The sequence below is a fragment of the Populus trichocarpa genome, chromosome 19, assembly GCF_000002775.5.
Source record: "Populus trichocarpa isolate Nisqually-1 chromosome 19, P.trichocarpa_v4.1, whole genome shotgun sequence".
NCBI lineage: Eukaryota > Viridiplantae > Streptophyta > Magnoliopsida > Malpighiales > Salicaceae > Populus > Populus trichocarpa.
The window spans coordinates 5,778,437-5,792,827 of NC_037303.2; the positions used below are offsets into that span (position 1 = coordinate 5,778,437).

At 30.8% G+C, this 14,391-nt stretch overlaps 2 protein-coding genes across 7 annotated transcripts in view; one reads left to right on the forward strand and one right to left on the reverse strand.

Annotated features, from left to right (window-relative positions):
* The window catches only part of LOC7491072 (8-hydroxygeraniol oxidoreductase), a 44,574-nt gene extending 39,823 nt beyond the window's left edge, over positions 1-4,751 (forward strand). Inside the window, exons 2-8 of one of the 6 annotated variants that reach the window (XM_052449564.1) lie at positions 2,528-2,606; positions 2,664-2,845; positions 2,943-2,980; positions 3,097-3,499; positions 3,605-3,844; positions 4,018-4,173; positions 4,360-4,751. In XM_052449564.1, coding sequence (XP_052305524.1) covers positions 2,567-2,606; positions 2,664-2,845; positions 2,943-2,980; positions 3,097-3,499; positions 3,605-3,844; positions 4,018-4,173; positions 4,360-4,470 — 1,170 coding nt within the window. In that variant the 5' untranslated portion in view covers positions 2,528-2,566 and the 3' untranslated portion in view covers positions 4,471-4,751. Of the gene's footprint in view, positions 1-2,328; positions 2,607-2,663; positions 2,846-2,942; positions 2,981-3,096; positions 3,500-3,604; positions 3,845-4,017; positions 4,174-4,359 lie in introns of those variants that run through there. The other 5 variants (XM_052449565.1, XM_024591621.2, XM_002325410.4 and 2 more) reach the window with 5 other exon arrangements.
* Positions 4,752-5,523: 772 nt separating this feature from the next.
* Positions 5,524-7,980, reverse strand: LOC7459196 (uncharacterized). The gene is made up of 6 exons (XM_024591623.2): positions 7,886-7,980; positions 7,718-7,768; positions 7,418-7,553; positions 6,892-6,985; positions 5,975-6,055; positions 5,524-5,877 (listed from the first exon to the last, which is right to left on the reverse strand). The coding sequence occupies exons 2-6, from the start codon at positions 7,752-7,754 to the stop codon at positions 5,740-5,742; spliced, it is 486 nt and encodes a 161-aa protein (XP_024447391.1). The 5' UTR covers positions 7,755-7,768; positions 7,886-7,980; the 3' UTR covers positions 5,524-5,739.
* Positions 7,981-14,391: the final 6,411 nt, after the last annotated feature.

The following is a 14,391-nucleotide window of genomic DNA, read 5'->3' on the forward strand; positions in this document are numbered from 1 at the left end:
AATAGTTACGGTAAGTCATAAATCCTAGAACCAATAGAATTGAATTCAATAATATTTAATCAGCTAGTTGTTTGTTTTTAATTATTAATTTATGTTTTCAAAACTATCTCATTCGATTCCTCAAATAGATCATAATTTAAAAGACTTTGGTAATTAGTAGTAATTTTTACAAATTCTCGTGGGACGATATTCTACTCATCACTTTATTACTTGTTACGATTCGTGCACTTGCGAAATTAACCAACAATGTACGTTGACTAATTTTATATGCCTTGAAATTAATAACTATATAAACCCTCAATAACCCTATAATAACTCAAATTTATAATTATTAGATAGCAAACCAAAAGTAAGATCCGCTCTTATTTTTACTGAGGATGACACCACTAACACCCATCACTTTTTTATCCTTTCTCGTTAATCTATTAATTATTATTGCTATTGAAAAACCAATCAATCAACGACAATGTAAATTATATGGTTAATCCATATAAATTGTTTTTGTGTCAATGTATTTAAATTTTAATCAATAAGTATAAAATTTGAATTATAATTTCTTGACATATGTTATCATAAATTATTTTTATTTAAACTAATTGAAGGCTCCTATAATAAGTTTGAATTTAAAATACATTAATATATTTTTTTTAAATTATTTTTTATTTTTAACATTCAAAATCTTCTAAAAACATTGAAAGAAAATATAAGTTTAATAGTTTTTCAAACAAAACATAATTTATATGTTTAGTATTGTTGTGCTTGTTTTTCAAAAATATTTTTTGTATTTAATTTTTTTTTATTTTTAATATTACCATGTCAAAAGTTTCTAAAAATATTTTAAAAATATCAATTTAATGTTTTTTCAAACAAAAAATAATTTGTATTTGGTATTGTGGTGCTTGTTTTTTTTCAATTTAAAATACATCAAAATATTTTTTAAAATTTTTATTTTAATATTAGAACATTAAAATCTTTTAAAAACACTTAAAAATAAATAAAAAAATAATTTAAAAAACCAATTCAAACACAAAAATAAGACATTAAACTTGAACGTGACAAAACTTGGACATCAACAAGTGACGTGGTGGGCAGAGCAATGATCTATAACATAATACTATATTAATTCCGACAGCAGAAGCAAGAACTAATTAACTTCACAAGTATCGTGTATGATATTTGTACCATACTAATATGTACACGTCAGTAGGTGGGTGATCGGTGACCATTAATTTTCTATATATAAAGATATGCTCTATGATCTCGTCCATCTGTTTATTAATATTGATGGGGACCACAGGGCATGCTCTATTATTGAGCAACTTGGTCTTGGGTCAATCATGAGGTGATAAATTGTAAATAAAAGCGCAATTCAAATGTTTTCATACGTAGCATCACTGTTTTGAACGAATCCCTTTAATTTCCTGATTAATTTATTATACTATTTTGGTGCATGAAACATGAGGTTTGTAATTAGAGGCGAGAAAAAAATAAAAAAACTAATTAAATCAAGAAAATTAAAAAGAAATTGAGAAAACTAAACTATAAAAAAAATCGATTGAACCGATTAAAATATTTAGAAAAATATTTGTTTCGGTTTCATAAAGCTGAAACTGAAAAACCAAACCAAACCAAAAAAATAAAAAACCAAACCGAAAAAACCCGAACCAAACTGAAACCAAGCCCATTAAAAAATCCAAAAAATCCCCCAAAAAAATAATATAGTTTTTTATTTTTAATATAAAATAACTGAATTAAAACCGAATCATACCAAAATTAAATTAAACCAGACCAAATAAGATCAACACCAATAAATTAATTTTTAGTTTTTAATATAAAATAATTCAACAAAACCGATAGAGTTGTTATTCTTTATGACAAAGTATCATAAACAAGAAAGACAACCTTTTTCTTATATAGGTATGGTTTTCAAGTCTCGTTAATTTAGACCCCACACGTCTTTTATCATAAACTAATTGAAAGCTCATATTAGAAGTTTTAATTTAAAATAAATTAAAATATTTTTTAATTATTTTTTATTTTTAATATTAACATGTCAATATCTTCAAAAAAAATATTAAAAAAAATATTAATTTAATATTATTTTTCAAACAAAAAATAATTTATGTGTTTGGTATTGTGATGCGCTTTTAAAAAATATTTTTTAATTTAAAATATAGTAAAATATTTTTATTTTTTTTTAATATTAGAAAATCAAAATCTTCTAGAAACAATTAAAAAAAATCAATTTAATATTTTTTTAAATAAAAAATAATTTAAAAAAAAACAATTCAAACACAGAAATAAACACTAGTTGTAAAACAACTGCCGTAACATTGCATAAGGTACAGATAGAGGAGGGAGGAGTCCAAATCCTAAATTAAGGTCAGGTGAGGTCTGAACTAGGTCCGGAGGAGTTGTCCCATTCTACCCTTTTCTCTCTCTACATTAGATTTGTTGGTTGCCTGCACAGCATAAGCAAAAGCATTCCTCAGCAATCCATATTCTAAAATCAAAACTCCTACTTTAGATTTGTTAGCTGCCTGCACTGCAGAAGCATTCCTCGGCAATGTCAAAGAGCCGCAGCTCACAGATTATAACATGTAAAGGTATGCTGATGAATGAGTTTGCTTCATGTGTGTTGCGCATAATTCCTTTGCTTTCAGTCGTTAACTTGCCATCTGGGCTTCTTCTGACAGCGGCAGTAATATGGGGAAGTGGGGAGCCATTGAAGGTTGAAGAGATACAAATAGAACCACCAAAATCAACTGAAGTTCGAGTGAGGATGCTATATGCAAGCGTGTGTCACACTGATGTCTTACGTGCCAGACGCAAAGGAGATCCTGTTGTAATACAATTTACTTGATTTTCATGATCATCCTTGCATAATTATTATTAATGTCTTTCCAGCATACTTTGTTTCACCATTTTATCTCCTTTTCCAGCCACTTTTTCCTCGAGTCCTGGGCCACGAAGGCGTTGGGTAAGCCCTCTTCTTACTACATATATCAAGACTAGTACTCAAAGGCTGGGGTAGCTAGCTTTTGATGAATAAAGAGCTGATATCTTACAGTAACTTGAATTGTACTGCCATTGAAGAATGGTGGAGAGCTTCGGGGATGAAGTCAATGGTCTTGAAGAAGGAGATTATGTGATACCAACAATGATAGCAGAGTGTGAAGCCTGCGAGAATTGTACATCAGCGAACACTAATTTATGCCTGACATACCCTTTAAGCCGTAGTGGTCTAATGTTAGATGGCACTTCAAGAATGTCCATCAACGGGCAGAAGTTGTATCACATGTTTACCTGCTCCACTTGGTCCGAATACATGGTTATTGATTCCAATTATGTAAACAAGATCGATCCAAGCATACCTCTGCCTCATGCCAGTGTTTTATCATGTGGATTTTCTACTGGATTTGGAGCAGCTTGGAAGGAAGCTCAGGTTAAAATGGGATCAACTGTGGCTGTTTTAGGCCTTGGTGCTGTTGGACTCGGGGTTTGTTTTGTTCTTTTCCTTTCCTTTCCTTGAGAAAAAAAGAAGAGGGTGTAGAACATTTTGCTGATGCCCTTATTTGTCTCTCAAAAATCTCTGTAAATGCAGGTCACAGAAGGAGCTCGAATGCTAGGGGCAGCTAAGATAATCGGCGTTGATAAGAATAGCATGAAAAAAGACAAGGGGCTAGCTTTTGGAATGACCGATTTCATTAACCCTGATGAGTGTTCGGATAAATCTATTTCGCAAATGATAAAAGACCTGACTGGTGGAATGGGAGTGGATTATTGCTTTGAGTGCGTTGGTGCCGAGTCCTTGATTAATCAAGCCATCCAAGCCACAAAAGAGGTATATATATATATATATATGCATGCCTATAATCCCTCTCCTCTTCTAACCCATGCTCTGTTTTGTTCTGCTACAAGAAAGCAATAAAATCAGCTAATCATATTCTAACTCAATTTGTGATGTTCGGAAAACCACCATTCAATAAGAGTTTCTCCCTTGATGCTGGTTCTTAGGGAAAAGGAAAAACAATTGTTATAGGCGGAGGAATCAGCAGCGTAAAGATCGATTACCTTCCTCTGTTGAGTGGAAGAACCCTAAAGGGGTCCCTTTTTGGAGGGCTCAAAGTAAAATCTGACCTTCCCATCCTCTTTCAGAAATGCAAAAATAAGGTATGTCCTTGTCAAATTAGCATGTGGAATGAATGTATTAATTGAAGAAAATGAACGGTGCCGCCCCCTATTTGTTTTAGAAAAATAAAATAAAATCATTTACCTTACTTGACAATAGCATACCATTGGAATGAGGAATCCATAAATTAAGAGAAACTGATGGCGGGTCTGCATAATTTCTGACAGGAATTCGATCTTGATGAACTCTTGACTCATGAAGTTACATTACAAGATATCGAGAAAGCATTTGAGCTGTTAAATCAACCAGATTGTGTGAAGGTGCTCATCAAGATTTGATTGATTAAGCTGCTAATAAAGCCTCCTGGCCATGTTTGTGTCCAAGTAAAAAAAAAAGCTCATAAAACAGCATCTGAAATAAAGTTGCCAGGACTAGAAAACATGCTTCCTGTATTATTTATTGCCTTGTGGGGGCTCACGAAGTCTAGCAAGATGTAAGCCCGAGTACTGAATATCGATGGATCTAATGGTTTCAAGCTTTGCTACTTCTCAAGAACAATTCGAGTATAATTTGTTGAAGTTGATGAAAAAGTAATTTTGATTTGGCAGGTGCTCTAAAAGTGAAAGTATATATTTCTTACCAGTTTTCCTATTCTGAAACTTTGCTACTTATTTTTCCCAAATACCCTCAAGCATCAGCAGCTACACAGAAATAATATACAAAAATATCTTATGTTGTTCCTTCTTGTTAGTTTATTCTTTATCTTCTGTTTTTTTTTCTCTTAAAAACTAATTTCAAAAATTTTAAAAACAAAAAACGGCAACAGTACCAAACACTTGCCTTTTAGATTACTAGGATAGGAGGAATCCGGCATACAACCAAATTATGCATAAACCCCGCTCAGTGGTCCTATCTCTTAAAGCCCCAACCATATGGTAAAATCTTCACAATCAATGGTGTGTACATGTAATGTGAAGTTGAGCAGTCAATTATCACATACACCTCATAACCAATACATTTACGCAAGAACTTCAGAATACTAAAGCCGAGATTTGAAGATTGTCAAGGAAACAGACTGACTGGAAGTTCAGAACTGTTTTATATCATCCTACCAGCATCCTTTTGTAGCAGTTCATACATAAACATTTTGTTAAGACTTAAAACCAGGGCTCAACAGGGACACCAAGAATTTGGGCACCAATTGAATAAACAAGACGAAACTAGAAAGAAAAAATCAGCATGGTGCTATCACAGATATGAAAATGATTCCTGAGGATCAATTCAAAGATCCGTGATGCAGTCACAGCTCAATAAAAGAGGTCATCTGGTCTCGTAAACAAGACTTTTGGACTCGTTCTAGCATTGATCAGAAGAGAATGGACAGAAAAAAATGTCTAAAGCAGCTGTAGAATGCTGTTTATATGGCTTTCAAACATAATCCCTAAACTTTTAGACCAATAAAACAGCTAACTACATCGTTCATATTCTCATTTAAACATCACAAAAAGCAACCTTTAATCAACAGTAATGGCAAAAACACATGGTTCATGCTGATCTTCAAACATTACATGGTCTCAGAAATTATTATGAACAAACAGAAACGAATCTCACATTGTAGCTTCCATCTCAGGATCAGCTTCAAGAGGCACAGGAGGAGAATTATTGCCACCTCTCAGACGAGAAGATACTTTGTCAATAGCAGAATTCAGTTGGCTGATTTTTGCATTCAAGGTCTTCCTGGTCTTCTGCTTTTTCCAGAAAAAGGAAGGATGTCCGATGTTAAATTTCTTTCATAGCTATCCAACAAGCAGAAAAGATGCATGATGAATAAAATGTAATTACCTCTAAACCTTCATCATAGTATATTGGCCGCTTGGCCTTCCGAAATCCATATTCATCTTCATTTAGCAGGGATCTTCTTATCTGAACAATACAAGGAAACAAACATGAAACCAGCTCGTACTAGAAACACCCTTTACTTCAAAAGAGTAATAAACCATAAGAATTTCTCAAACAAGAGTAACAAAGAACATCTCCGTTTTGGTTCCATCCAACAACAATATATTTGATAAAGCATATATGAACAATTTTTCTTCTTGCACAGAACTTCAGTAATAATGAGTCATCGTGGCGAGACATGCAGCACCTGGAAATAAAAGAAAAATCACAGCAATATATACAGACAGCTACAAGTAATGAAATAAGGTAACACTAGTGATACTCTAATAGTTTATTTAATGACGAACTGAAATTATGTTCTGCCATGATCATTAGATTAGTTAACAGGAAGGTAAGGGGAGAGCCCGTGTCAGACTATGGAGAATAGGAGCAATAAAAGGCTAGCAAACAGCAGAGCAAAGAAAATATCAAGATAAAGCATATTGAATATATGCCATGCAAAGTATGAGATGCTATTTAATTTTATTAGTAGTCAGTAGGCTATGGATACATTGTTATCAAGAAGTAAAATGAAAAAAAAAAAAGACAGGCAATCATACAGATTCTACTGTTAGATCTGCATAACAAGCAAACGCCTGTTGAGAAGCATGAAGATTGAACATTCAACTACTTTCATTTAGACATCCAGAGCTATACTAGACCCGATGCAACATGTACCTCAGTACCTACCAATTGGTGTGCAAAGGTTGCGCAACTTGAGACATGCAGGATGATTTATTTCAATGAACAGCCAACATTTTAGGTCCCTTATACGAAGCATTTAAGTACTTTGTAGCTTAAAAGGCAAGAAATCTAATCACCTGAGGAGCAAAAATATATGCTACAGTTCCAAATACAGCACCTCCTAAAAGAAAACCAGCAACAAAATCACCGCCGCCACCGCTGCTACCATCACTGCATATAACAGAGAGAAACAAAAGAAGATGATGATGAGTTACAGCAAAAGAGTACAGGGCTACTTTAAACAACAGCTGCCTAAGGGAGAAACGAAACAACATCATAAATGATTAATAGACAAAACCAGGGGCTCGGCTCAGATAAGAAAAATGAGATGGATGCAAATGGGGTTCAATTCTTCCAAGTTAGAATGGATATCAGAGATCTGATCTAATTGAGTCAACAACCCTCTAATATTAACAACTTCGTAAGCAAAAATTTCACCCTCAAAATGTAGGCAAACACATTTAACTCCCAGTTGGAAATGAGCATATTCGTGCATTTCTTGGCATGAAATAGGGATACCAACATGATGACTATTTTTCAAAAGGCTTATCAGTTTGTGATATCAAATAATATGGATGTGGGAATCAAGAACAACAAGCATACTTGTATTGGGCACGAACTGCCAACTTGGGGCTGGTTCCCACTGGGTTTGATTTCCTTCCAACTGCCAGTCCTGGAGATTTGGCAAGTGAAATGGATTTTGTCGACCAAAGGGGACGTGCCTTAAGTTGAGATCCACCTACATGCACCCAAAATTAAACAAACTCTCAGGATTCTCTACTCGCACTTCAGTTGTGATGATCAAAAAGATTTAATAATAGTACTCCATGGAAGATTATATGTTAAAGAAAAAAAAAACCTTTACGAGCTAAAAGGAAGAGAAGGAAGAAGTTATATTTATACCTGATGAGATTGAAACAGGAGCAAGAGAAGTAGCCATGGAGATCTAATAGTCTAGAGAGAAAAAGAAATGAAAAATAGTTTTTAGAAGATAGAGAGTGTGATTTAATTTAATGCAACGCGCTACTATTTAAGCCCAAAATGAAGAAGAAGAAGAAGAAGAATGCTCACCGCTGCTTCTCAATTCTCTCTGCTAGATTTAGCTCTTCCGTTTCCAAGCACCGCGTTAATTTCCAATTATATCCTTGTAATTACACCGTATCATAAGCCTTTTTTTTCATTAAATGGAGAACTTGTGAATATAACGATCAATTATCATATTGATTGAATATATATTCTACTAATAATAAAGGAGTGTTTTGGAAAAATAGTGCAAACCATGTTTTTAAAAATTTTAAAAATTATTTTAAAAAAATAATAAAAAAATTATATTTTCTGATCGTTTTAATGTGCTAATATCAAAAATAATTTTTAAAAAATAAAAAAACTTCATTTAATGCATTTCTAAGCGAAAAACACTTTGAACCGCCACCACTACTATAATCTCAAATAGATCCTAAATCTGTAACAGCTCTTGGTTTTATTGTTAATCTCCTCACAAGTCAAGGTGGGTTTGCACAATAATTTGGTTTTTCTCTTCTTTCAATTTTTTTACCATTTAATTTTTTTTATCATGTCCTTTGATATTGTATTTTATTGAAAATTAAATTTTATAATTTATTTTAATTTAACTTCTACAGAATTAGTGTGGTCTAAAAAAAATATCACGTTTCTAGATTGGTGCTCAATTTTATTAACAAAAAATTAACTTGATTGTTTGAAAGAGATTGAGAGTTATGAAACCAAAACTAAAAAGGAAGAAAAATGGTAGCTTTTTTTCTTTTTTAAATGTGTCAATGGTTTTTAGCCTTAAGATTTGTCTAAAAATTCTTTTGATGCTTTTAGCTCAATAATTATATGTTTTAATCCAAAACTTCATTTTATTTACATTTCATTCCCTGAGTTCAAGATAAAAATTAAAGCGGTCAAAAAATCAATACAGAAAAGAGAAATAAGTTAGTTGGTTGGATTCTATTGATTAAAATAACATTGGGTGTCAAAGTATTTTTTTTAACAATAAGAGAGCAATTTGGGTGTTCCAAGGCATCTATGTTGAAGAAAAAAAGTTGATCGAGGTTAGGGGATTTTTTCTTTTTTGAGTTGATTTTATGTTTTTTTTATTGATTTGGGTTTTGTTTTTTGAGAATCGATTTTTTATATTATAAGGGTGTTATTTTTAGGTGTTTTAAAAAATTGAGTTTTTGGATAAATAAAAATTACCACGCGTGATTTTCAAGTAACCTCTGTGATAGTCAAAAATTGGGTAGGCATATTATGTGCCATCAATTTTTATTTAAAAATAAAAACAAATTAATAAAGATCTAGCGAGTGAGTTTGATCTTCCAAAGCTCCACACATGGCTTTTTTTTTTATTAGGTCAGATCTAGGCATCTAGTCCCTTTTTAACTTTTGTTTTCCTTCTTCTTCTTTTTCCCATTGATTTGAACTTAAATTAATTAAGATAGATTAGTTAAATATACTTGTGACATGCAGACATGTATTTAATTTTAATGAAACTAATTAAAAATATTTTGTGTTATTTTTTTTATAAAATATCGTTTAATTTTTACTTGGTTTTATATAAGATTATAATATTTTTCTAATACTAACATATGTTCTTTGGTACAATTCAACATGATAATTTTTTTTCTTTAATTTTATTCAATCACTTATGTGTGATTGTTTATGTTTATTATTTTTTAATTACATAAATAATTGGCTCTAAAAAATAAAGTTAATAAACCCAATTAAATTCATGATCGAATATATTAATATATATTTATCTTTCAACTTTTTGATTTAATCTTTAGTTAGCGTTAATATTTTTTTTTGTATTATTGGCACATATAATTCTCATTTTATTTAAGTAAATATATACATTATCTTTTTTATTCACAATTAATTTTAATGTCAATTAATTGATCCACAGTAAAGCTTTTAATTTATTTTTTCATATTTAAAAGCTTTTAATGAAACACGAGTCAACTAATTAGTAAAGTCTAAATTTACGAGCACCTTAATCTTATAATTTTTTCTTTTATTATTTTCACATGGAAATTCAAACTAGTAATCAAAAACAAGATTTAAAGCTATTTAATATTTTATATAAAAAATTAAAAGAAATGAAAAAAAAAGAAGTCTTTTTACTCTATTTAAACCTCTTCATTTCATTTAGGCATTTTCTTCACCGATACCATGGAGATTCTTTTATTTTACAGGTTTAGAGTGTATTTATTATTGTTTTTAAAAAGTATTTTTGAAATTTTTTTATTTTAATTTAATTTTTCGTATAATTTTAGATCGTTTTGATATGCTGATGTAATAAATAAATTTTAAAAAATAAAAAATATATATTATTTTAATATAACTCTAAATAAAATAATATTTTAAAGAGCAAACAATCTCCATGGCTACTTTAAAGTTTAAACGTAAAATTTATTTATTTATTATTTTTTTAAGAGTGAGGGGCAGTATGGTAAAGTGAAGATGATGAAGTCCCCATGCCATCCATGTAAAGACAGTTTTGCAGTTGAGCCCAAAGCACGTACTGCTTTGGGTTCTCCGCCTTCAGATTTTTATTTTTATTTTTATTTGTCTTTTGTTTTTTCGTTGCCTATTGGAAAATCCAATCCTGTTAATCTCTGACACTATACATACGTATCCTCGAAATAAATTCTATTAATATCGATACAAAAATTGTAAGTTGATTTTGATAGCTCTTTTATCTACAAATAATTAAGTTGATTTTGTTCCTGTATCTCTAATTATGTCAATTTTAATTCATATATATATATATATATATATATATATATATATATATATATAACATTTCTCCAATATATATTATTTATGTTATATGGTGTGTGCATGATTTATTTTGACATCAAAATACCTCTTAGTTTTGAATAGAGTAAGCAACTGATCACATGTCATTATTTGTTTTTCAAATGTTATAAAAAAATAAAAAACCTCATTTTTAGTGATTTTACCACAAAATACTTAGATATTTATTATTCTCATTTTAATAATTACGTATCTAATGCATGTAACTTAAAAATATTTTTTCCTACAAACATATTTCCAATTGATTTTTTTTATTATTCTAAATATATTTCATATTAATAAAACAATATCAATGATTATTACATGGATTTTTTAAAATAAGGCTTGTTTTTTAAATCATATGAGTCTTCAGTTTTTATTTTTAGATTAACATGGGTGTTCAGACTAACTTGTGCGCACCTCAACTAATAAGAATCAATGATTATTACATGGATTTCCTAAAATAAGAATCATACGCATGGTTTTCAGACTCGGCCCGGTGGCTGGCCTGGTAATAATCATGGTTTTCATACGCATGATTATTACATGGATTTCCTAAAATAAGAGTTTCGGGTTTTGACTCGGTCATCGGTTCACTCGGGTCAATTCTTTTTTTTAAATCAAAACAACGTTGTTTTAGTAAAAAAAAAAAAAGACACAAAAATCAACGAGTTACAACCGGGTTTTTGATCGGATCTTATTGGATTATACCGAATTTTTTTATTATTATTTTTTTTCAACTCAATCTAACTCCAGTTTCAAGTCAATCGGGCTGGATTTCAAAACTAACAATGTTACGAGTCTTTTGCTACTTTTATATATTAATGGTGCAAGGGCCGCACAAAGAGGCTCCATTGATGGAAGAACCATCCAATAAATGTCATTCAGTCCCTTCCAAACAATAAGATACATGTGTTGTTTTTTTTTATTTGTATATTACATCTCGATGCGTTGATGTGGTCTCACAAGCAAGAGAAATTAATGGATTTTTTAATTAAAATACTTGAGTGAAAACTTGTTGCAATATAATTGTTTCATTGTTTTTATTTATGCAATAAAAGATCAATGCTATGAGTTTTAAATTAAGTTTTATATTGCATGTTTTTTCAAAGTATAAATAGAAAGAAAAACACGGAAAGGTATCAAAGATTAGTTCAATTTTTATTATAAAGTCCCTTAAGATATTGAAAATTTTATGATAGTACATGAATTGAATTATATTTTTATTTGCATCCTTACAATCTATTAGTATTGATATCTGAGAAATATATATATATATAAACAAATAAAAAAAATTACGAGCAAAGAGAAAATAAAAAATCAAGCGAGTTAAGTGTAAAAACTTAAAGAGAAAAAAGGAAAATAGAAGATTAAAATATAATTGATAAAAAATATATATGGGATTTTCATCAAATCTTAGATATGACAACTTAAATTTGAAAATTTTTGATTCCTGGAACATCTTGGTGACTTATCTTGATTCTGGGATTATTTTGATGTATTATGTTGGGTTATTTCTGAAAATTATAACGGGTAGTTTTTGTATCAATACTTTCTTTCTTGTTAGTTTAAGCTAAAGTCAAAAGGAAAATATATGGTGTCTTTGCTTAATTTGGGTTATTTGAGTGTTATTTCATTAGTTTTCTTATTCTCTTTTTTTTTTTCGTGTCTTCATATCGTTAATATTTCACACAAATTTATTTTGCTATTCGTGATTTCGTATTTATAGTTTCATATTGATAGTTTTTGGCTTTTTATTACTTCTTGAGTCTATATATTATTTTGGATTATACTACCAAGTGGTTAATTTTTCTACTTTTTTGTGAATTAGTTCCTTAAAGAACTATTTTTTTTAGATTGAGTAGTAAAAGACGAAAGGTGAGCTTGTTATAGTGAAAAGTCAAGAATTTAAATGAAAAACAAAATGAGTGACATGTATTAAGTGTAAACACGTGAGGAAGTATATGGAAATATATTTTTCTTGCTATTGACATGTTTTTTTAAGATCTTAATGATGTCAATCAAAAGTGGATCATCACCACTAAATGATAGGAATAATCTAGAATGGGGTTATTTGGCTATTCAACAATAATTGGAGATGATGAACACGAGAGATTTGGAGAGGTTATGAATGACATGAGTGGATTGAAAATTAAATTAGCTAGCCTTTGAGATGAACTATTTTGTAGAGCTCCCGAGAGCAAAAGATTTGTAAGACGAGTTATTTCACCTTCAAATGAGTTTATAGCAGAAAAAAGAATAAAAATAGGAATTTGATGGTTTTGATCATGAACATGGTACTACGTTTCATCAGCATAAGACTCACAGACATACAGGGGTTTGGCCATATGAGAGCAAAACAAACAATATTCCATGGAGATGACTCAAGTTTCATAACTAGTAGTACCAGGCTGAGTAGACTAGAGTGTTTTGGTAAGTTAACACAATTAAAAAAGATATTTTGTAAAGTAACAGTTAGAAAAATATTGAGAGATCTAATACAGTTGAGAGTGTTATAGATGGTATCTGTGACTCTCCTCTAACAAACTCATCTTGAGGCAATCTATTTTGCCATAACTCTCTACTCAAGAAAATAGCAATTCACACAATTCAAATAACCAGTTTTCCAGTATCAAAATACAATTCACATAAGTAGCACATAACATATTCAGTCGTAAATAACAAATTTAAATAGACGATTAACACAATACAATATTTTATTAAAAATTAAATTAACTATACATCTATTCATAAATTCTCATAACATATAATAACATGTAACTATATCTAATAATCTCCTCAGCTCGTAGAAGGACCTAGAGTACTCGTTGACGAGCCTGGAGCATTACACCAACTCGTCCAACTCGAGGACGTGTTTGTAATATCCATGTAAGTGTGAGAAGGACCAATATCATCCCAGCTCATGGATGAACCTAGGTCACTCGTGGACGAGCTTGGGATGCTCGTGGACGGACCAACATCCTCAACACTCTCACAGTAAGCAATCTCATCTTTCGCTAGTGTTGTTTCAAGACGCTTAACCTCCCCAACCTCTTGAAGTCCATCACGATATAAATTGAGCGAAGTGTTGACCACAATATGTCCAATCTCATTGACACCTTCACGAATAGTTGTTGTTGCTTTCTAAGCTTCCTATACCAAGTAATTAATCTATATACATACATTAAAAACCAATTACTAGTCATCATCCATAATAAAATTAATCTGGTATTTAATAATTGTAAAAAAATATTGTATACCAATCGAATCTGTTTTAGATATTGGGGGGCATAATGCATCGGATTGCATAGACGTCTCGGAAAACATGACCAAATTAGTGTAATGAAACACCTTGTAATAGACATATACCATGTCATGTAAGTATCTATATCAATCGTCAGATGTCACTCCTTGAAAACACAATCTCTCCTAGCATCCTAGAGATCAAGGTAAGATACATGAATTACCAACCAATTCCCCTTGCGCTTACCCTGGCGATTAATATTGTGTAGCTTGTCTCCAATATCAATATAATTTGGTCGCTTACCCTTGCGATTAATATTGTCTAGCTTGTCTCCAATATCAATATAATTTGGTATATCAATATAATTCCTCGTCTAGGTCTCCTATTCAAGTAGAGATCCAACATATTAATCTCATTAATCCTCGCAAACCCAAACATTGAATTCACACTCCCATCACTACATATTGGTACACCAACGTAACGAGTTTGACTAACCCCGGTTTACAACATT

What these genes read in the sequence shown, in the direction of transcription:
- LOC7459196 (XM_024591623.2), bottom strand. Translation starts at nt 7,754, where the DNA reads ATGGCTACTTCTCTTGCTCCTGTTTCAATCTCATCAG. An exon ending in TCCTGTTTCAATCTCATCAG is followed by an intron (nt 7,554 to 7,717) that starts GTATAAATATAA and finishes GGGTGCATGTAG; the next exon opens with GTGGATCTCAACTTAAGGCA. An exon ending in GCAGTTCGTGCCCAATACAA is followed by an intron (nt 6,986 to 7,417) that starts GTATGCTTGTTG and finishes TGTTATATGCAG; the next exon opens with TGATGGTAGCAGCGGTGGCG.